This window comes from Neoarius graeffei, chromosome 5, assembly GCF_027579695.1.
Source record: "Neoarius graeffei isolate fNeoGra1 chromosome 5, fNeoGra1.pri, whole genome shotgun sequence".
Classification (NCBI taxonomy): domain Eukaryota; kingdom Metazoa; phylum Chordata; class Actinopteri; order Siluriformes; family Ariidae; genus Neoarius; species Neoarius graeffei.
The window spans coordinates 37,783,972-37,808,136 of NC_083573.1; the positions used below are offsets into that span (position 1 = coordinate 37,783,972).

At 41.4% G+C, this 24,165-nt stretch overlaps 1 protein-coding gene across 4 annotated transcripts in view; it reads right to left on the reverse strand.

The window, feature by feature from the left end:
* clstn3 (calsyntenin 3) overlaps positions 1-24,165 on the reverse strand; it is a 77,037-nt gene that overhangs the window by 15,164 nt on the left and 37,708 nt on the right. For 3 of the 4 annotated variants that reach the window (XM_060921615.1, XM_060921617.1, XM_060921613.1), the window contains 5 exons: positions 20,329-20,441; positions 19,914-20,073; positions 11,630-11,689; positions 3,837-3,985; positions 2,028-2,176 (listed from right to left, as the gene is read on the reverse strand). In XM_060921615.1, coding sequence (XP_060777598.1) covers positions 2,028-2,176; positions 3,837-3,985; positions 11,630-11,689; positions 19,914-20,073; positions 20,329-20,441 — 631 coding nt within the window. The remainder of the gene's footprint in view (positions 1-2,027; positions 2,177-3,836; positions 3,986-11,629; positions 11,690-19,913; positions 20,074-20,328; positions 20,442-24,165) is intronic. The other variant, XM_060921616.1, reaches the window with a different exon arrangement.

Below are 24,165 nucleotides of genomic sequence, written 5' to 3' on the forward strand. Positions count from 1 at the left end.
TTTTAAATAATTAAAAATAAAGAAAAACCACTGAATTAGAAGGTGTGTCCAAACTTCTGACTGCTTCTGTAAAGGTGTGTGATATCCTTCCTCCAGTGAATGAAATCCCATCATGAGTGTTCAAGGAGAACTGAAGGCATTTTTTTTTATTATCAAAATTCTATTTCTCATTTTATTAAATATCGGAACGCATTTTTGATCGCTATTTTGTCGCTGCTATAGCGAGTTATGAGTGTTTGAAATATGCTCCGTAATATATCAGTCCATGCGTCAAAGCAACGGCCGTAAACGAGATTCGTTGAGACCTGTGCGAGACTTTGTAGGACGGAAGTAAAATGTACAGCGGAAATCAAAGTCACCGACATCTACCAACGTTGTCAAAAGATGTGCGCGCTCTCTTTCGAATGCTGATGTAATCAAGCTGGAAGTTTGTTTTGTTTTAATAGCGATCAGGAAAGTTTGAAAAAAGTCGGCAGTAATCGTCATTTAAACTCGTTTTTATGCAATACTTCGTTTGGAAAACAGTTTTCAAAATGGCGGCGCTGACACTTCATGTTCCGAAGTCTTGCACAAGTCTCGTGAAGATCGCGCGGATAAGCGACGCCTGCCGTGGACCAAACGAACTAAATTCAACATGGCTAAAAACCGAATAGGCCGATAAGTATAATATTTAATTGTAATTAGTTGCCAATACGAGTCACGATATAAGGTTACTAAAACCGTAATTGAATAACAGGTTAATTAAGAAATAAAGCAAGTTTAAAAATGACTTCAGTTCTCCTTTCACTGAAGGCGAGTTCATACTGCCAGGAGTAAACGGCTCCGTGTCTTGGCCGTCTGCTTGTAATTGGATTGCTTGAGATGTGCGTGAATGTCAGGTGTGAATGGGGCTGTAGCTAGTAGCTGTCAGGGCCACTAAATGTGTTTCTGAATCCTGCGTTCTCCACTACTGAATATCAATTTCCCAATCGCTGATTTCTTTAGGCCAGATTAAATCTGACTCACTGTATCTGTCTGCATCGATCCTTTAAATGGATCTGCCGTATCAGTTTTCCTGTTTCTTTTTTATGCAGGGTGAGTTCATTGTTTCACATTTCTCCATAGAGAGAACGACTATTCGATATCTTCCTTTTCAGCTTCTAAAGCAGGAAATTAACTGAACGCACTCCAGTGTGAAGCCAAATTTATTGGAAAACTCAAATTCGACCAATTTTTCATTGGCGTTCATGAGAAGAAAAAAAAAAAATAAGCGTACATGAGCTGTTTGTATTGAGCAACATTCATCCATTATCTGTAGCTGCTTATCCTGTTCTACAGGGTCATGGACAAGCCTATCCCAGCTGACTACGGGCGAAAGGCGGGGTACACCCTGGACAAGTCGCCAGGTCATCACAGGGCTGACACATAGACACAGACAACCATTCACACTCACATTCACACCTACGGTCAATTTAGAGTCACCAGTTAACCTAACCTGCATGTCTTTGGACTGTGGGGGAAACCGGAGCACCCGGAGGAAACCCACGCGGACACGGGGAGAACATGCAAACTCCACACAGAAAGGCCCTCGCCGGCCCCGGGGCTCGAACCCAGAGCCTTCTTGCTGCCTCACCTTAATTCAAGCCTCAACAACTTAGACATTAAGAGTGAAATTCTAGGAATGAAAATCTTTCCGGCTTTAATAAATAGTCAACGTTTCATTGTACACATTAAAACAACACGCCTAATATTGAATAGATTACGTTCATTAAAAATAAAAAAAGTATTCAGAGGTTTTTTCCGGAACGCATTTTAAAGTAAATGGTGTCTCTGGTTGATTTTTCAATTTTTTGAAGGAATATTACTCAATCACTAATATGAATTATTCAGTAACTCCAGTTCAACTCAGAGGAGTAGTGAAACTAGACTGGCCAACATGTTTTTGAAGTTTGAGGGCTCTAGTAAGGCGATTAACTCAAAGTTCCAGGTAAATGTTGCAGTTTCTGTAACAGATACTCCCACACTTGAATGCGTGCAGGTGTATGTACCTGAGGGACGTGCTGAGTTTGAGAGGGCGAACTCCAGGCGTGGCGAATCGCAGAGAGTTTCTATATGTCACCTGCTGAACTGCTCGGTTGAAGCTCTCAATGTCGTCTCCCTCCAACACCAGCACGGACTGACTAGGGTTCACATGAACCTGAGGAAACATGAGCACTGCGATGTAGAGGAAAAGCAGTTCTTCTGTATTATTAAGAGGAGCAATTGAACAGCCACTTGGCTTGGTTTAATATTTTATAAAACAGAAACCATTTTAAAATATATTAACATTGGCAGAGATGGTGTTCAAATAATTTGGATTTAAAAGTGTACAGTGGGGCAAAAAAGTATTTAGTCAGTCACCAATTGTGCAAGTTCTTCCACTTAAAAAGATGAGAGAGGCCTGTAATTTTCATCATAGGCATACCTCAACTATGAGAGACAGAATGGGGGGAAAGAATCCAGGAAATCACACTGTCTGATTTTTAAAGAATTTATTTGCAAATTATCGCAGAAAATAAGTATTTGGTCAATAACAAAAGTTCATCTCAATACTTTGTTATATACCCTTTGTTGGCAGTGACAGAGGTCAAACATTTTCTGTAAGTCTTCACAAGGTTCTCTCACACTGTTGCTGGTATTTTGGCCCATTCCTCCATGCAGATCTCCTCTAGAGCAGTGATGTTTTGGGGCTGTCGCTGGGCAACACGGACTTCCAACTCCCTCCAAAGATTTTCTATGTGGTTGAGATCTGGAGACTGGCTAGGCCACTCCAGGACCTTGAAATGCTTCTTACGAAGCCACTCCTTCGTTGCCCGGGCGGTGTGTTTGGGATCATTGTCATGCTGAAAGACCCAGCCACGTTTCATCTTCAATGCCCTTGCTGATGGAAGGAGGTTTTCACTCAAAATCTCACGATACATGGCCCCATTCATTCTTTCCTTTACACGGATCAGTCGTCCTGGTCCCTTTGCAGAAAAACAGCCCCAAAGCATGATGTTTCCACCCCCATGCTTCACAGTAGGTATGGTGTTCTTTGGATGCAACTCAGCATTCTTTCTCCTCCAAACACGACAAGTTGAGTTTTTACCAAAAAGTTCTATTTTGGTTTCATCTGACCATATGACATTCTCCCAATCCTCTTCTGGATCATCCAAATGCTCTCTAGCAAACTTCAGACGGGCCTGGACATGTACTGGCTTAAGCAGGGGGACACGTCTGGCACTGCAGGATTTGAGGTCTTGTATGTCTTCCATTTTCTAATAATTGCTCCCACAGTTGATTTCTTCACACCAAGCTGCTTACCTATTGCAGATTCAGTCTTCCCAGCCTGGTGCAGGTCTACAATTTTGTTTCTGGTGTCCTTTGCCAGCTCTTTGGTCTTGGCCATAGTGGAGTTTGGAGTGTGACTGTTTGAGGTTGTGGACAGGTGTCTTTTATACTGATAACGAGTTCAAACAGGTGCCATTAATACAGGTAACGAGTGGAGGACAGAGGAGCCTCTTAAAGAAGAAGTTACAGGTCTGTGAGAGCCAGAAATCTTGCTTGTTTGTAGGTGACCAAATACTTATTTTACCGAGGAATTTACCAATTAATTCATTAAAAATCCTACAATGTGATTTCCTGGATTCTTTCCCCCCATTCTGTCTCTCATAGTTGAAGTGTACCTATGATGAAAATTACAAGCCTCTCTCATCTTTTTAAGTGGGAGAACTTGCAGAATTGGTGGCTGATTAAATACTTTTTTGCCCCACTGTATATGGAGAGACAGTGAGAGAACAGAGGGAGGGCAAAGTGGCTGTAGTGTTCAGTCATAATACCTTCATGCCAGAGCCAAGGCTCTCGAGATCTCCAAAATCCAGACCCTCCCTGCAGGCGTACAGACACTCCACCACACTGTGAGGCTCCACACTTCCTGGACGCACTGTTACGCCTGACAACAAGCCACGGTAACCACCAACAAACCTCCCTGAAGGTTGTGAGGAGACAGCAAAAAAACATTTATAATCTGTGTCCTCGGGGTAAAATCAGGGCAAAATATGAGGCTGTATTTTAAAATGCAGTGCTTTCATAGATGAAAATTAGTCCACAGCTTAGTAATCACTGCTAAAAAAACAAAACAAAACTGAAAATCCGAGAAATGACTACAGACCTCTTTAATATGGAAGCGTGACTGATTCAATCTGCACCAACGACATGCATCAATGTATGAATATGAGTGCCATTAACAATAAAAATGAAAAGAGGAACTCCGGTTAAAGGAGAACCGAAGTCATTTTTAAAATCGCTTTATTTCTTAATTAGCCTGTTATTCAATTACGGTTTTAGTAACCTTACAGTGGTGCTTGAAAGTTTGTGAACCCTTTAGAATCTTTTATATTTCTGCATAAATATGACCTAAAACATCAGATTTTCACACAAGTCCTAAAAGTAGATAAAGAGAACCCAGTTAAACAAATGAGACAAAATTATAATACTTGATCATTTATTTATTTATTGAGGAAAATGATCCAATATTACATATCTGTGAGTGGCAAAAGTATGTGAACCTCCAGGATTAGCAGTTAATTTGAAGGTGAAATTAGAGTCAGGTGTTTTCAATCAGTGGGATGACAATCAGGTGTGAGTGGGCACCCTGTTTTATTTAAAGAACAGGGATCTATCAAAGTCTGATCTTCACAACACATGTTTGTGGAAGTGTATCATGGCACGAACAAAGGAGATTTCTGAGGACCTCAGAAAAAGCGTTGTTGATGCTCATCAGGCTGGAAAAGGTTACAAAACCATCTCTAAAGAGTTTGGACTCCACCAATCCACAGTCAGACAGATTGTGTACAAATGGAGGAAATGCAAGACCATTGTTACCCTCCCCAGGAGTGGTCAACCAACAAAGATCACTCCAAGAGCAAGGCATGTAATAGTCAGCGAGGTAACAAAGGACCCCAGGGTAACTTCTAAGCAACTGAAGGCCTCTCTCACATTGGCTAATGTTAATGTTCATGAGTCCACCATCAGGAGAACACTGAACAACAATGGTGTGCATGGCAGGGTTGCGAGGAGAAAGCCACTGCTCTCCAAAAAGAACATTGCTGCTCATCTGCAGTTTGCTAAAGATCACATGGACAAGCCAGAAGGCTATTGGAAAAATGTTTTGTGGACAGATGAGACCAAAATAGAACTTTTTGGTTTAAATGAGAAGTGTTATGTTTGGAGAAAGGAAAACAAAATTCAAAACAATGCATTCCAGCATAAGACACTTATCACATCTGTGAAACATGGTGGTGGTAGTATCATGGTTTGGGCCCGTTTTGCTGCATCTGGGCCAGGACGGCTTGCCATCACTGATGGAACAATGAATTCTGAATTATCCCAGCAAATTCTAAAGGAAAATATGTCAGGACATCTGTCCATGAACTAAGGCTACATTTACATTAGACCGTATCTGTCTCGTTTTCTTCGCGGATGCACTGTCCGTTTACATTAAACCGCCTGGAAACGCCGGGAAACGGGAATCCGCCAGCGTCCACGTATTCAATCCAGATCGTGTCAGCTCCGGTGCTGTGTAAACATTCAGAATACGCGGATACGCTGTGCTGAGCTCTAGCTGGCGTCTCATTGGACAACGTCACTGTGACATCCACCTTCCTGATTCGCTGGCGTTGGTCATGTGACGCGACTGCTGAAAAACGGCGCAGACTTCCGCCTTGTATCACCTTTCATTAAAGAGTATAAAAGTATGAAAATACTGCAAATACTGATGCAAATACTGCCCAGTGTATAGTTATGATTGTCTTTAGGCTTGCCATCCTTCCACTTGCAAGTGGTAAGTGATATGCGCTGGGATCACACACACAGCGGCTCAGTCCCGAATCACAGCTTGTTCACTTCACTCGCGCGCTCTGTGAGCTGCGCAGGGCCAGAGTGCACACCCTCCAGAGGGCACTCGCTGTTCAGGGCGGAGTGATTTGGAGCGCAGGATGCCTGCGGAGCCGAGCGTATCCGTGTATTGGCGTTGCTGTGTGCACACTAATCGTTTTAAAAACGTTAATCTGATGATCCGCTGATACGGTCTAATGTAAACATGGGCTAAATCTCAAGAGAAGGTGGGTCATGCAGCAAGACAACGACCCTAAGCACACAAGTCGTTCTACCAAAGAATGGTTAAAGAAGAATGAAGTTAATGTTTTGGAATGGCCAAGTCAAAGTCCTGACCTTAATCCAATCAAAATGTTGTGGAAGGACCTGAAGTGAGCAGTTCATGTGAGGAAACCCACCAACATCCCAGAGTTGAAGCTGTTCTGTACGGAGGAACGGGCTAAAATTCCTCCAAGCCGGTGTGCAGGACTGATCAACAGTTACCGGAAATGTTTAGTTGCAGTTATTGCTGCACAAGGGGGTCACACCAGATACTGAAAGCAAAGGTTCACATACTTTTGCCACTCACAGATATGTAATATTGGATAATTTTCCTCAATAAATAAATGACCAAGTATAATATTTTTGTCTCATTTGTTTAACTGGGCTCTCTTTATCTACTTTTAGGACTTGTGTGAAAATCTGATGATGTTTTAGGTCATATTTATGCAGAAATATAGAAAATTCTAAAGGGTTCACAAATTTTCAAGCACCACTGTATATCGTGACTCGTATTGGCAACTAATCGCAATTAAATATTATACTTATCGGCCTGTTTGGTTTTTAGCCGTGTTGAATTTAGTTCGTTTGGTCAACGGCAGGCGTCGCTTATCCGTGCGATCTTCACGAGACTTGTGCAAGACTTCGATACGTGAAGTGTCAGCCAGGTGTCAGGGCCGCCATTTTGAAAACTGTTTTCCAAACGAAGTATTGCACAAAAACGAGTTTAAATGATGATTCCTGCCTACTTTTTTCAAACTTTCCTGATCGCTATCAAAACAAAACAAACTTCCGGCTTGATTACATCAGCATTCGAAAGAAGGCGCGCGCGTCTTTTGACAACATTGGCGGATGTCGGCGACTTTGATTTCCGCTGTATGTTTTACTTCCGTCCTACGATGTCTCGCACAGGTCTCAGCGAATCTCGTTTACGGCCGTTGCTTTGACATATGGACTGATATATTACAGAGCATATTTCAAACACTCATAACTCGCTTTAGCAGCGACAAAATGGCGATCAAAAATGCATTCCTGTATTTAATAAAATGAGATAAATAGAATTTTGATAATAAAAAATTTGCCTTCGGTTCTCCTTTAACAAATAACCGATATTCTATTCAAGAAACGGCCTTCAGGCCTTATTGCTAGAAAGTCTGCAAGAATGTGTTTTCAAGAACACGCAAAACAAACAGCGTTGTAAGAGAAAAGAGAAAACCTGCATTTGAAATGTTCACATTTTATCACATTTTGGAAAAAGGGAACTGTTATTTGGCTCAGGCTTTTAACCACAGCTAAACATCTGTGAAATTATCAGTACTCAAAGTAGTGATGGTCAGATGGCTGATCTCCTATTGTCCACAATGATTCATAGTTGTAGAGAAAAATAAACATACAGCATTCAAGTACACACACACACACACACACACACACACGCACGTGTACTTCTATCTTTGTGGGGACTCTCGTTGGCATAATGCTTTCTCTAGCCCCTTACCCTACCCTTAACCATCACAACAATAAATGCCTAACCCCAACCCTTACCCTGACCCTCACCTGAACCTCATCCTATCTGAACCCTGAAACTAAGTCTTAACCCTCAAGCAGCCCTTTGAAGAACTGAGGACCTGCCAAAATGTCCTCACTTCCCAAAAATGTCCTAAAAAATGTATTCTGGTCCTCAACTCTTCGTTTGCACGTGACTTCATAGCTAATTATGCGCGAGGCTTTGAACTGGAAGTCGGCCATGTTGGAGGATATACACAAACTCACACAGCGCACATTTACTATCAAAGATATGCTCGAGAGGTTTGTTACGCTCAAGAATTCCTTTCGTTTCTTCACTATGCCGACTCTTTGTGCTGTAACTGGATGCGGGCGCAGCACTATTTGAGGCAAGGCGACTTGTAAGTTCTTTAGAATTCCAGCAATTTTAAATAATCAAGGAGGAAAAAAAAAAAAAGTCATCCACGGAGCGTAGACATCAACATAAGCCGGGCTGATCTAAGAGATGAGAAAGCAAAAACCACACGAGTCTGCAGTGAATATTTTATTAATAAGTGTTACGGACGAGTTATTAATGAAAGATCGCGATATATAGCCTGGTTGTGCAGAAACTTGCCATGATCTGATGATCAAAGGCTTCTACGATTATTTCATTTCAAAAAGAGCTGTATGAAATTTTTGATGACGCTGCTTTTATTTCGTTTTTTCTTTCCGTTAGGGAAACCGGCCGATCTCTACAATTTTATGGATCTAGACTGGGCTCCAACACAAAATATGGGCCGCAACAAAATCAAAGATGGTATTAAAGCACAACTTTATTCATCACACACTTGTGAAATTCCTCTCTGCATTTAACCCATCTGAAGCAGTGAACACACACATGCACACACAAATACCCAGAGCAGTGGGCAGCCATGCTAACAGCGCTCGGGGAGCAGTTGAGAGTTAGGTGCCTCGCTCAAGGGCACCTCAGGCTAAGGCTGTCCCATATTAACCTAACCTGCATGTCTTTGGACTGTGGGGGAAACCGGAGCACCCGGAGGAAACCCACGCGGACACGGGGAGAACATGCAAACTCCACACAGAAAGGCCCTCGCTGGCCGCTGGGCTCGAACCCGGACCTTCTTGCTGTGAGGCGACAGCGCTAACCACTACACCACCGTGCCGCCCAAATTTAAAGCGGTAGCACAAAATGCCAGGCTTACAGAGCGCAGAAAGAAACACAAAGTTATTGAAGAATCTTCCCAAACGATCACGGAGTCAATCGAACAAGATTCATGTCAATCCGCTACCTCAAATAGTGCAGCCTCCTCGCCCGGTGAGTGCTCTTTTATCACTAAATATGTTATATAGCGAGTTAGATATCCAGCTTTTGAAGCAGTCGAAATAATTGTTTTTAAAATAGATTTGAGAAATGACTACAAACTTCTAAATGTAACTCCTCTTCACCTTCCAGTCTGTACTTTTACCACTGGATGTATCTTCCAACATAGCAGCAGTCAATGACGCAAGCAGTTGTGGTTGCAAACAAGCAAGTACAAGTGTACACACCAGGGGTGGACAGTAATGACGTACTTCTACTTGAGTACTGTATTTAAGTACACTTTTTGAGTATCTGTACGGGGAGTCGTCGACTTACGACTGCGTTTGGTTACGACTGACCGGTCGTAAACCGATCTGGTCGTAAGTCGGCCTATGTTAAATGAAGGTAAGTATATTGTGATGTGTAATGATATTGTAATCATCTTAAAGTCTTATTTTATCAACATTTTCTTATTTCATTACCTTGGCTCATTATTTGGTTTAAGTCAAACACTGCATACTACACTGCGTACAGTACAATTCGTTTAATATGTGCAAAACAAAAAATACGAAATACAGGGGTGAAAAATAGAAAACATTTTAGTTTGAAACATACCAAAATACAAATGTAAAACATAGCAAAATACAAAACTTAGTGACCGCTGGCATCACTGGTGCTTGGCTGTGGGTCGTCTACGTCATCATCAGCTGTTGCAGCGATCGGGCTGGCGGGAGCATTTGCTCGTTTCATAAACCAGGAGCTGGGGCGGAAACTGTATGACGGAGTGCGCGAGGGAGCGCGAGAGACACTGCGCATGTGCCTGGAGCCGGGGCGGAAACTGTTGTACGCAGCGAGAGGCGCTGTTGGGAGCTGGGGCGGAAACTGTCGTACGCTCAGCTAGCTCAGCTAGGAAACACTTGCCAGTCATAACCAGACGGTCGTAAAGTCGATCGGTTGTAAGTCGACGACTACCTGTACTTTACTTAACTACTATTTTTTTTGGAAACTTATAACTTTAACTTCACTACATTTGAAAGACAAATATCGTACTTTTCACTCCACTACATTTCTATCAAGGTCCTCGTTACTCGTTACTATGAAGCAGCTTTGAAAGTGGATGTTTTTTTTCTTTTCTAAAACATGATTGGTTTTTTCGCGGGTGACACTGAGAGCCGGTCAGTAATCACTAGGGTCACGGCACGTCCATAGACTGGATCAAATCAAGATCAATGATTTCCTAGTAGCATTATTTAAACACGATCAGATCAGTTGATGGCAGAATGGAAGGAGGCGGTTCTTCTGGGGAATGTTCTGGGGAAAGGATTAAAGATTCGTTTCGTTTTAAACGTTCGCTTTGTTTGCCTAAAACGAACCACATCATGGCCTCCAAAAACTCACTGTCCAACCTGCAGAAGCATATTGAGGGATGTAAACGTTGTATTCCAAGAGAAAGCTTGTAATGAAGTTGTCTGTGCTTTTAGAGCTAGCGATAACATTGCAATAGCTATGCAGTCTGGTTAGTCAAATGACTTTCTATGGATTTGCCCGCCAAGTTGTTCACGGCTAACGTTAACACATAGCTAGTTAACTTGGACACTGTTAGTTAGCATGTAAAAACGGAGTTACGCTAACATGAATAACGTTAACTTATCTGAAGTCCTTTCAGAAATATGTTTTAGCATAATCTTGCCAAATAAACAATGTAGAAATGTTTATTTTCTAGTAACGTTAGCTACCCAATATGATTTCGAGTTTGAAAAGAGTTTGCTAGCATGTCAGGTGAAGTTTCACTGACTAGCTAGCTTAACGTTAAACCACCATGATGGCACAGCATGCGTTCATTTTGTGAATTCACATTTCTGTCTTTGGTAACATTAACATTACAGCTTTTGTGACCTTGTGTAATTACTATAGCTACTACGAATTTTTTTTTTTTTTACCAGTAGCCAAAGAGAAAAAAATAGCGAGCATCTTAAGCCTAGGTCACAACCGGCCGTACATGCTCCTACGGACGGTCTATGTGCAAAAAACGCACGAAGGGCGCGCGTGTGACGTGCTGATTTTCGAGCCGTAGACCGGCCGCAGAGGTTCTTTGTCATGTCAAACAAACTCTGGGGGCGCTTACGTTTTTTTCAGGTTGCAAGACAAACTTACAGCCAACGCGCGTCTTTCTCCACGAACAAAAAAAAAAAAAAAAACGCAGCGATTTGGGAAACGCCAAAAAATCGTACGGCCAAAAAATCGTACGTCCGGTTGTGACCTCGGCTTTACTGATGATTCTGCTTGGTTGTAAGTTGTGTTTCATTTTGTAACGTTCTACCAGGTGTTTATTCTACAGGTTCTACAAGTTAGTCAGTAAATCCAGGCGGTTGTTTCAGAGGCATTAGGTTTTGTAAGCGTTGTGGCAATAATACAACAATGTGTTGACAGAAAATGTACTTTTAATACTTAAGTATTTTTAAAAGCAAATACTTCAGTACTTTAACTTAAGTAAAAATTTGATTGGACAACTTTCACTTGTATCGGAGTAACATTTGACCAGTGGGATCTGTACTTTGACTTAAGTAATGAAGTTGGGTACTTTGTCCACCTCTGATCTCTCTCACACACACACACACACACACACACACACACACACACACACTCTTCTCTACTCAAGAGCTCAGAACTCACTTGTGTCCTTGCCTTCTGGGATGCTGTTATTAAGAATGTCTTTCTGCTTGTTCTCTGGCTCTGAAGAAAGACAGAGAGAGAGAGAGAGAGATGGAGGAAGACAGGTGAAAAGCAGAAAGTTACAAAAAAAACCTGAGTAAACTATTGAGGAATTATAGAGCGTAAATTCAGTGTATGAGCCGCAGCACAAAAGTGAAGCATCAGTGCTGATGGAGCTGATTAACACACGCTGTGGCATAGAAAAAGGAGAACAGCAGGAGACTAAAAGCCTGGTTGGGCATCTGTCTAGCAAACATTTGCACACACATACATGCACGCACATGCACACACCTGTTTTTCTGAATAATACATCAATCGAATGGTTTTAATATGAGACACACTGCAATTAAAGAGAAAAGCCACCAAGTTGTCACCAAGCTGCTGCTGAAATGTTCCTAACTGGCTGTTTAGTTCTGGTTAGCATTATCTGACAGCACACACACACACACACACACACACACAGAGCTGGATAAATCATAGCCAGTCTACTAGGAAGTGAAAATGTACTAGAAAGTGCAGACGTACTGCCCAGTGAAATCCTTTAGTTGCCCAGAAACCCATTTAACAGAGTTCCAAACTGTCGCTGAAGCAACATCATAAATAACCGCTGGTTAAACGTACAGTTGGGTCCATAAATATTTGGACAGAGGCAACATTTTTCTAATTTTGGTTCTGTACATTACCACAATGAATTGTGAACAAAACAATTCAGATGCAGTTGAAGTTCAGACTTTCAGCTTTAATTCAGTGGGTTGAACAAAATGACTGCATAAAAATGTGAGGAACTAAAGCATTTTTTAAACACAATGCCTTCATTTCAGGGGCTCAAAAGTAATTGGACAAATTAAAGAATTGTAAATAAAATGTTCATTTCTAATACTTGGTTGAAAACCCTTTGTTGGCAATGACTGCCTGAAGTCTTGAACTCATGGACATCACCAGACGCTGTGTTTCCTCCTTTTTAATGCTCTGCCAGGCCTTTACTGCAGCGGTTTTCAGTTGCTGTTTGTTTGTGGGCCTTTCTGTCTGAAGTTTAGTCTTTAACAAGTGAAATGCATGCTCAATTGGGTTGAGATCAGGTGACTGACTTGGCCATTCAAGAATATTCCACTTCTTTGCTTTAATAAACTCCTGGGTTGCTTTGGCTTTATGTTTTGGGTCATTGTCCATCTGTATTATGAAACACCAACCAATCAGTTCGGCTGGATTTGAGCACACAGTATGTCTCTGAATACCTCAGAATTCATCCGGCTGCTTCTGTCCTGTGTCACATCATCAATAAACACTAGTGACCCAGTGCCACTGGCAGCCATGCATGCCCAAGCCATCACACTGCCTCCGCCGTGTTTTACAGATGACGTGGTATGCTTTGGATCATGAGCTGTACCACGCCTTCGCCATACTTTTTTCTTTCCATCATTCTGGTAGAGGTTGATCTTGGTTTCATCTGTCCAAAGAATGTTCTTCCAGAACTGTGCTGGCTTTTGTAGATGTTTTTTAGCAAAGTCCAATCTAGCCTTTTTATTCTTGAGGCTTATGAGTGGCTTGCACCGTGCAGTGAACCCTCTGTATTTACTTTCATGCAGTCTTCTCTTTATGGTAGATTTGGATATTGATACGCCTACCTCCTGGAGAGTGTTGTTCACTTGGTTGGCTGTTGTGAAGGGGTTTCTCTTCACCATGGAAATTATTCTGCAATCATCCACTACTGTTGTCTTCTGTGGGCGTCCAGGTCTTTTTGCATTGATGAGTTCACCAGTGCTTTCTTTCTTTCTCAGGATGTACCAAACTGTAGATTTTGCCACTCCTAATATTGTAGCAATTTCTCGGATGGGTTTTTTCTGTTTTCGCAGCTGAAGGATGGCTTGTTTCACCTGCATGGAGAGCTCCTTTGACCGCATGTTTTCTTCACAGCAAAATCTTCCAAATGCAAGCACCACACCTCAAATCAACTCCAGGCCTTTTATCTGCTTAATTGAGAACGACATAACGAAGGAATTGCCCACACCTGCCCATGAAATAGCCTTTGAGTCAATTGTCCAATTACTTTTGGTCCCTTTAAAAACAGTGTGGCATATGTTAAGGAGCTGAAACTCCTAAACCATTCATCCAATTTTAATGTGGATACCCTCAAATGAAAGCTGAAAGTCTGGACTTTATGTCCATGTCCATTATATAACTATAACTTGAATATGTTTCAGTAAACAGGTAAAAAAAAGAAAATTTGTGTCAGTGTCCAAATATATATGACTCTAACTGTATTAAAACAGACTCAGGGAAATTAATGTGTTTATTTTTTTCGCGATCCAGTTTCCATCAAATCCTGCGCTCTGATCGGCTGGCGAGCAAGTCCATATCGTAGGACCCCAGTTACGGACCTCTGGTGACACGCTCGTTCACAACAACAACAAACAGTAGCAATTTTTGTCAACATTTATTTTCGCATTTCTCAAGAGAATAGCATTAATTTCACAGCATGGATAGCGATAACGACAGTGTTCACAGCGAAAGCGAGTTTTACTACCCTGAGGAAGAAGAAATAAAAGAAAACATTTCAGGAGAAAGCTAAAAACCTGTAACTGTTGCTAACGCCGAGCAAAAACATGGCTGAATCCTGAATGACTCCTATTTGTATAAATAGGGGACTACATAGGCGGCAAAATGTAGTTGTTTTCCTGCCATGGAAGTGCACTTGTATACCGAGGAGGAAGCCATTTGCATTACAGTCGTGAATGAGGATTCAAAATGGCGGCTCGGCTCGGTTTTCCCTTTTGGGCGCTCTCGTTTTCTGTTAGAATTTGGTAAAGAAAAAAATAAATGTATTATTTACCAGCTTAAGGTCGGTCCATATGGTGAAATACCGTGACCTCGGCCTTGAATACTGACCGAGGCCCTCTCAAGACCACGGTCACGGTATTTCATGATATAGACCTCCCAGCTGGTAAATAACATACATATATGCAGCAGTACAATGTTATATAGTCATAACCCTAATCCTTTTCTAAAGAAGTTTCTAATGCAGATCATTGTGTTTGTGCCGGCTATGAAATGCGGTTCTGTCCTCACGTTGCACATTAAAGATATGATATGACCCCTGTGGATCCGCTTTTAATAATAAAACCATTGGGAAACGTCACGTGACTGGACAGATACAGATTTTCGAATCCGGTCCAGAAAAAGCCGTATGCGGCCCGGATCGGTTTCCCTCGCTTCCGCTGTTTTCATTTTGCTCTGAATTGTTACTTTTAAAAATGAGCGACACAACTGAGCACAGCGCAAGTGAATTTTATTATCTGGATGATTTATCAGACACAGACCGAATTGAACAAGCTGAAATTGTTGAAGGAAATTTAAAAAAAAAAAAAAAAAAGGTACTTTCGAGCCAAGAAATTCACTTATTTATACAAGGACCCATCCGTTATTCTGAAAAAAAAAAACAAAAAGACGTTTTGTTATTGAGTCACCATCAGATGAAGATTAAACTGACTCGACTGATGACTCGACTCTATTTTGCTTTCAAAAATATATCAAAGGTTTTTTTGTGTAGACTTAAAACAGAACCGAAGTCATTTTTAAACTTGCTTTATTTCTTAATTAACGTGTTATTCAATTTCGGTTTTAGTAACCTTATATCGTGACTCGTACTGGCAACTAATTGTAATTAAATATTATACTTATCGGCCTATTCGGTTTTTAGCCGTGTTGAGTTTAGTTCGTTTGGTCCACGGCAGGCGTCGCTTATCCGCGCAATCTTCACGAGACTTGTGCGAGACTTCGAAACGTCAAGTGTCAGCCAGGTGTCAGCGCCGCCATTTTGAAAACTGTTTTCCAAACGAAGTATTGCACAAAAATGAGTTTAAATGACGATTACTGCCTACTTTTTTCAAACTTTCCTGATTGCTATCAAAACAAAAACTTCCGGCTTGATTACATCAGCATTCGAAAGACGGCGCGCGTGCGTCTTTTGACAACGTTGGTGGATGTCGGTCGCTTTGATTTCCGCTGTACGTTTTACTTCCGTCCTACGATGTCTCGCACAGGTCTCAACAAATCTCGTTTACGGCCGTTGCTTTGACATATGGACTGATATATTACAGAGCATATTTCAAACACTCATAACTCGCTATAGCAGCGACAAAATAGCTCTCAAAAATGCGTTCCGATATTTAATAAAATGAGATAAATAGAATTTTGATGATAAAAAATTTGCCTTCGGTTCTCCTTTAATAGGCTTGTATTGACGTCTCCATGAGCTGACCTGAGTCTGAACTGACTTTTACTAACGGCGTTATTTTAAAATCGTTTTCATTTCCAGGGAACAGTAAAGTCGGTTGTATTTTATAGAATTCAAACTGTTATTTCAAACTTGTGCAAAAATAATTCAGCATATAAAGGACTTGCTGTCAATCAAATAAAAATTGATTGGGTTGTTTTTCGCACACCGTTGTTCATCGTTTTCCACTGTGTATGTTAGTTAAAAAAGGTCATATGATAAAATGCTTATTGATTGAGTTAGGTCGGGCCGGATGGGGAAAATATTTGGCTCGAGGTCATGCTTGGTCCATATGGCATGGCCTCGAGCCAAATCTTTTCCCGTCCAGCCCTCCCACTCAGTCAACAAGTATTTGAATTTGAGACGACTGCATGTAATAAGCAGGGCTTGTATTACAGCTTTGTACTGTCTCTTTATTTTGCTTGGTTTCAGCTGGGCAACAAAATAAACCAAGAGTTCTCGGAGAGCACAATATCCCCCGCTGGCAACTCTGCCATAACTCTGGTAAAATGCGACTGAATATGCGCATTACTGACCAGTGTTGGGAGTAACGCGTTACAAAAGTAACGAATTACTGTAATGCATTGCTTTTTGCAGTAACGCGGTAATGTAAGGCATTACAGAAAAAAAAATTGGTAATATTTTACTCGGTACAAATGTCAGTAACGTGCGTTACAATGCATTTTTAACCTGGAATGAAGTGGTGGGGTTTTTTTTTTCCTTCATACAAATTCGCCAAAATCACGCGAGATCAGCAGAGGTGAAACGTCTGCGCAAAATGTTTCACTTCCTTTTCCTTTAGGCTAGTCAGACAGAAGAGAGAGAGATGAGTGAACCTGCAGCTGATCTAACGTCGGATAGCACATTCTCCAGGTGGGCATACGCCCATTACTTTAAGTCTGTGAAAAATAAGGATGTGAAGAACATCGTAGTCAAATGCACTTTGTGTGCTAAACCTAAAGAACTGTCCACTTCCCGAAATAGCACCAGTAATTTAACTCAACATTTACAGAGGTGCCATAGGAACATGAAGTTAGCAAGGAAGCAAGCGGAGGATGAGAACGGTGATAAAATCACAAAGCAGCCAGAATTAACGTTCTGCCGCTCTGAGATGCTCCTTCAGCCTCAGGAGGTTAGGAGACTTGTGTCGGAGTATGTTGTTGAAGATATGCTGACTTACATTTTTGTCCTGTATAACTGAGTTGTTTTTCTGGTCGGAAGTCAGACTAAAGTGATTGAGCTGCCTTTCCTTCGAGGGCTAATATGCCTAAGCACTTCAATATCATTAAAAGCACTTTGATTTTGTTATTTCTAATTCTGTTTTTCGAAATGTGACTGGGTCGCCTCATATAGCTAATAGTCATTGTCTAGCTGTGATTTAAAAGGCTTGTGGGGGGTTTTCAGGCCAGTTTTATTGTAGGCTACGATTTGCCATAATATGTTCATTTTTGTTAAATTTCTGAAATGGAGTCATATTCCTTACGGCTAATCTTTTTTTTTTTTATGAAGCATAAACTATGCTTAAAGTGCCATTCCACCATTGGATGTATTCTTTGGCATAAAATACAATATATTTTATGACAACATGACTAGACAGAGAAATCTTTTAGCTTCAAAATGATATATCAAACATAATTTTTTGACAACGACAAGTATATTAATTTTGCGACCAAAGTCACCTACCCTTTTAATTTCCGCGCGGTAGTGAAACGTGATGTCATCGGCAGGTTCCCCTTCTTGTGTACCACGTCACGTGTGACGTGGCACAGATTATCAGCAATGGCGGATAGAACGCGATTTCCACTTGTCGATTGCTGTGCCGATATTCACCATCGACCGTCTCCTTTGGGCATCACTTGCTATTTTCCTTCGCTTCTTTTCCGAAGCTGACAATCGCGTTCTATCCGCCATTGCTGATAATCTGTGCCACGTCACACGTGACGTGGTACACCAGAAGGGAAACCTGCCGATGACATCACGTTTCACTACCGCGCGGAAATTAAAAGGGTAGGTGACTTTGGTCGCAAAATTAATATACTTGTCGTTGTCAAAAAATTATGTTTGATATATCATTTTGAAGCTAAAAGATTTCTCTGTCTAGTCATGTTGTCATAAAATATATTGTATTTTATGCCAAAAAAATACATCCAATGGTGGAATGGCACTTTAATGCTGTAAACTTGAAAACAATAAAGGCATAGAAATGCTAATTTTGTATCCCGTCATATCTTTAGACATTACAATACAATACAGTTCAATTCATGTTAATATGAATAGGCCTAAAGTTACAGTATTTCTATCACAATTTGCCAGACTTGGACCTTTTGTCTGTTCTTGCGATGATTGTTCCTTGTATTGTGCCATGAGCCGTCACTGTGGCTATTATATTCCAGTGTTTTAACCATAAGCCTAGCTCAGTCAGATACCACATCACCTTCCACTGGATGTGTGATGAGCTAATTGAGCGTCTTGAGCTACATTTAGGCTACGTTCACACTGCAGGCTGAAGTGACTCAAATCCGATCTTTTCGCCCATATGTGACCTGTATCCGATCTTTTATTGACAATATGAACGACACAGATCCGATTTTTTCAAATCCGACCCAGGCCGTTTGGATATGTGGTCCTAATTCCGATTCCTATCCGCTCTTTTCATATGCGACTTCAGTCTGAACCGTCATTCATCCGACTTACACGTCATCAACAAGCCACAAACGTCACTATTCTGCGCTGAAGTAGGCGGCGGGTCTCTCAAAAAAAGTTACAACAACATGGCGCATAATCACGGGCGCAGATAGAGGGGGGACTCGTCCCACCCAGATTTAAATTCACCTCGTTCGGTCCCCCCCACTTATAGGGAGGAAAAAACATCTATGCTGTCTTTCTTTGCATAAGGCAAACCTCACGGAAAAATCAAAAGACTAATTACCATTCGGTTTATTGAGGTGCACAGCAGTGTATACATAGTTGCAACAACTCACATAAAACAAAACAAAGACTGATATTCGGTTGGTTGAGCTGCGCAGACTGCACAGGTTGCGAGCTCGAGCTTGGTTGCTATGGTAACCCACAACAAGTTTGACAGGCATATCGGGGTTGGTTTGCTGGCAGCTTTGTCCCCCCCAGTTTTTTGTCCCCCCCAGTTCAAAAAACGTATCTGCGCCCCTGCGCATGACATCAATGCGAGGGACGCTTCGGGCTGTGAAGGTTCTGAATCTTCTCAATGGAAGGACGCAGAGGTTAGGGAGCTGATTTCCATTTGGGGGGATGCAGCTATTCAAGCTAGATTGGATGGGTCATACCGCAACCGGGCGGTTTTACTTCCGTAAACACTGGCCATGCTCACTGCGTGTGACGTCGTCGTATCCTGCAATGCGCATGCGGAACACTTTTAGGTTGCTTTTCGTTCATACTGAGGATCACATACAAGTCGCATATATTTGTTAATGTGAACGACCTCACAAAAAAATCAGATTTCACAAAAAAATCGGAATTGAGCATTAAGCCTTGCAGTGTGAACGTAGCGTTTGATTGCCAAATCTATACTTCCAGTTATTTTGGTGAGAGTAACTTAAAAGTAATGCAATAGTAGTGTAATGCCTTACATTTTAAATACAGTAATATTGTAATGTAACTAATTACTTTAAAATGACAGTAACAAGTAATAAATAATGCAAAACAGTTTTGAAGCCCAACACTGTTACTGACATATAACAAAGAATCCTGCCAAGTTCCATGAAATTCATCCAAAAATTGTGAGAGGAGTTGATTTCAGAAGGCGAGTACCCTTCCCGGGACGGACGGAGGGACAGACATCGCCATGACATAATCCCCATTCGGGCCTTTCAGCCAGCGGGGGATAAAAATAACAGCCTATTCATGTAATGTGCTTGTCTAGGGCAGGGGGTGGGGGTATTGTGCAGGCTTGTGATTGGTTCTCTCCTGCACACACACACACACACACACACGTACCCCAACATGCTCCAATCACCAGTCTCTGATGTGGGGCTGGGTTAGGGATGGCTCCGTTGTCATGAATGAGTGCAGGGTCAAAGGTCACGCCATCTACATACAGTGTGACGGAGGGGAATTGCACACTAAGAGACAAGTGATGCCACTCACTGTCACACACCTGTGAAGAACAGAATGCAACAGTCATCAGGGATCTTGTACATAAGATTCCAAATTAGTATGTACACCCCCACCACCCATATATATCCTACAGTCTATAACCAGTGTCTCGGTCTGTCAGATTATGCAACTAATCAAAAGTTGACCAAAGAAATAGGAAGACAAAATTATTATTTCATATCACTGAATGATCACTACATATAATTGTGCTTGTTAATATTTTGATGTTGCATAATTAGACGTGTCTCCAATTTACCTGTTCGAGCTTCCAGAGGAATTTAACTGGCCGTGCAGCTGAGACATCCGGCCAGTAAAACAGAGACAGGCGGCAGCCATGCACGGACAGAGAGTAGTGTGAATAGGAGTCATCTGTTAATAAAAAAAAAAAAAAAACACATACACTGGTTACTCATCAATTTCTGCCTTCACATTTATTTCATGACGTTCGAAAGTGGTGCTTAAAAGTTTGTGAACCCTTTAGAGTTTTCTATATTTCTGCATAAATGTGACCTAAAACAACATCAGATTTTCACTCAAGTCCTAAAAGTAGATAAAGAGAACCCAGTTAAACAAATGAGACAAAAATATTATACTTGGTCGTTTATTTATTGAGGAAAATGATCCAATATTACGTATCTGTGAGTGGCAAAAGTATGTGAACCTTTGCTTTCAGTATCTGGTGTGACCCCCTTGTGCAGCAATAACTGCAACTAAACGTTTGCGGTAACTGTAGATCAGTCCTGCACACCGGCTTGGAGGAATTTTAGCCCATTCCTCCGTACAGAACAGCTTCAACTCTGGGATGTTGGTGGGTTTCCTCACATGAACTGCTCGCTTCAGGTCTTTCCACAACATTTCGATTGGATTAAGGTCAGGACTTGACTTGGCCATTCCAAAACATTAACTTTATTCTTCTTTAACCATTCTTTGGTCGAACGACTTGTGTGCTTAGGGTCGTTGTCTTGCTGCATGACCCACCTTCTCTTGAGATTCAGTTCATGGACATATGTCCTGACATTTTCCTTTAGAATTCGCTGGGATAATTCAGAATTCATTGTTCCATCAATGACGGCAAGCCGTCCTGGCCCAGATGCAGCAAAACAGGCCCAAACCATGATACTACCACCACCATGTTTCACAGATGGGATAAGGTTCTTATGCTGGAATGCAGTGTTTTCCTTTCTCCAAACATAACGCTTCTCATTTAAACCAAAACAGTCTATTTTGGTCTCATCCGTCCACAAAACATTTTTCCAATAGCAGCAAGGCTTGTCCATGTGATCTTTAGCAAACTGCAGATGAGCAGCAATGTTCTTTATGGAGAGCAGTGGCTTTCTCCTTGCAACCCTGCCATGCACACCATTGTTGTTCAGTGTTCTCCTGATGGCGGACTCATGAACATTAACATTAGCCAATGTGAGAGAGGCCTTCAGTTGCTTAGAAGTTACCCTGAGGTCCTTTGTGACCTTGCCGACTATTACACGCCTTGCTCTTGGAGTGATCTTTGTTGGTCGACCACTCCTGGGGAGGGTAACAATGGTCTTGAATTTCCTCCATTTGTACACAATCTGTCTGACTGTGGATTGGTGGAGTCCAAACTCTTTAGAGATGGTTTTGTAACCTTTTCCAGCCTGATGAGCATCAACAGCGCTTTTTCTGAGGTCCTCAGAAATCTCCTTTGTTCGTGCCATGATACACTTCCACAAACATGTGTTGTGAAGATCAGACTTTGATAGATCCCTGTTCTTTAAATAAAACAGGGTGCCCACTCACACCTGATTGTCATCCCATTGATTGAAAACACCTGACTAATTTCACCTTCAAATTAACTGCTAATCCTAGAGGTTCACATACTTTTGCCACTCACAGCTATGTAATATTGGATCATTTTCCTCAATAAATAAATGACCGAGTATAATATTTTTGTCTCATTTGTTTAACTGGGTTCTCTTGATCCACTTTTAGAACTTGTGTGAAAATCTGATGATGTTTTAGGTCATATTTATGCAGAAATATAGAAAATTCTAAAGGGTTCATAAACTTTCAAGCACCACTGTCTATTCAGTTCTGGACAACTGTCCTCCTGGCAGGTGAAAGTAATGTGGGAAGGAAGAAGGCACGTCCTTTCAGATGATCAGTCACACAGTGGTTCAAAATGTGTGTGTGTCATAGAGAGAGAGAGAGAGAGAGAGAGAGAGAGAGAGAGAATGCTTAATCCATGATTCTTTCCTGTGACTCAGCTTAGTAATGGTAGGAGGAGAACAGCGCTTTAGCTGGATAAGCCATTTCACAAGCCTCATGAATAACAAAGCTAACACAAACTCGGAGAAAATTGTACGGCATGAAGATAGAAAAATATGCTGTACAAAGGATGCATAGGATAACTGTCAACTCCAGAATTATTAACACCCTAAGCAAGGATAAACTTTACAACCTACTTATCGTTCCTTTTAAAAAAAAAAAAAAGTAAATAAAGGACGCAAAAAAAAAAAGTCTGGCATGACTAAAAAAAGTCCATATCAGCATGCTGTTTCAAGGGTTGCAAGAAGCAAGCCATTCCTAAATACAAACCAGAAATACGCAGTTCTTGAACTCCACCAAGCATCACAGTGACAACTGGAATTGTGTCTCGTTACATGAGACCAAAATTATCCTTTATAATGCCGACTGCATGTAAGAAATACAGTGGTGCTTGAAAGTTTGTGAACCCTTTACAATTTTCTATATTTCAGCATAAAAATGACCTAAAACATCATCAGATTTTCACATAAGTTCTAAAAGTATATAAAGAGAACCCAGTTAAACAAATGAGACAAAAATATTATACTTGGTCATTTATTTATTGAGGAAAATTATCCAATATTAAATATCTGTGAGTGGCAAAAGTATGTGAACCTTTGCTTTCAGTGTCTGGTGTGACCCCCTTGTGCAGCAATAACTGCAACTAAACGTTTGCGGTAACTGCTGATCAGTCCTGCACACCAGCTTGGAGGAATTTTAGCCCATTCCTCCGTACAGAACAGCTTCAACTCTGGGATGTTGGTGGGTTTCCTCACATGAACTGCTCGCTTCAGGTCCTTCCACAACATTTCGATTGGATTAAGGTCAGGACTTTGACTTGGCCATTCCAAAACATTAACTTTATTCTTCTTTAACCATTCTTTGGGAGAACGACTTGTGTGCTTAAGGTCGTTGTCTTGCTGCATGACCCACCTTCTCTTGAGATTCAGTTCATGGACAGATGTCGTGACATTTTCCTTGAGAATTCGCTGGTATAATTCAGAATTCATTGTTCCATCAATGATGTCAAGCCATCTTGGCCCAGATGCAGCAAAACAGGCCCAAACCATGATACTACCACCACCATGTTTCACAGATGGGATAAGGTTCTTATGCTGGAATGCAGCCTTTTCCTTTCTCCAAACATAATGCTTCTCATTTAAACCAAAAGTTCTATTTTGGTCTCATCCGTCCACAAAACATTTTTCCAATAGCCTTCTGGCTTGTCCACGTGATCTTTAACAAACTGCAGATGAGCAGCAATGTTCTTTTTGGAGAGCAGTGGCTTTCTCCTTGCAACCCTGCCATGCACACCACTGTTGTTCAGTGTTCTCTTGATGGTGGACTCATGAACATTAGCCAATGTGAGAGAGGCCTTCAGTTGCTTAGAAGTTACCCTGGGGTCCTTTGTGACCTTGCCGACAATTACATGCCTTGCTCTTGGAGTGATCTTTGTTGGTCTACCACTCCTGGGGAGGGTAACAATGGTCTTGAATTTCCTCCATTTGTACACAATCTGTCTGACTGTGGATTGGTGGAGTCCAAACTCTTTAGAGATGGTTTTGTAACCTTTTCCAGCCTGATGAGCATCAACAACGCTTTTTCTGAGGTCCTCAGAAATCTCCTTTGTTCGTGCCATGATACACTTCCACAAACATGTGTTGTGAAGATCAGACTTTGATAGATCCCTGTTCTTTAAATAAAACAGGGTGCCCACTCACACCTGATTGTCATCCCATTGATTGAAAACACCTGACTCTAATTTCACCTTCAAATTAACTGCTAATCCTAGAGGTTCACATACTTTTGCCAC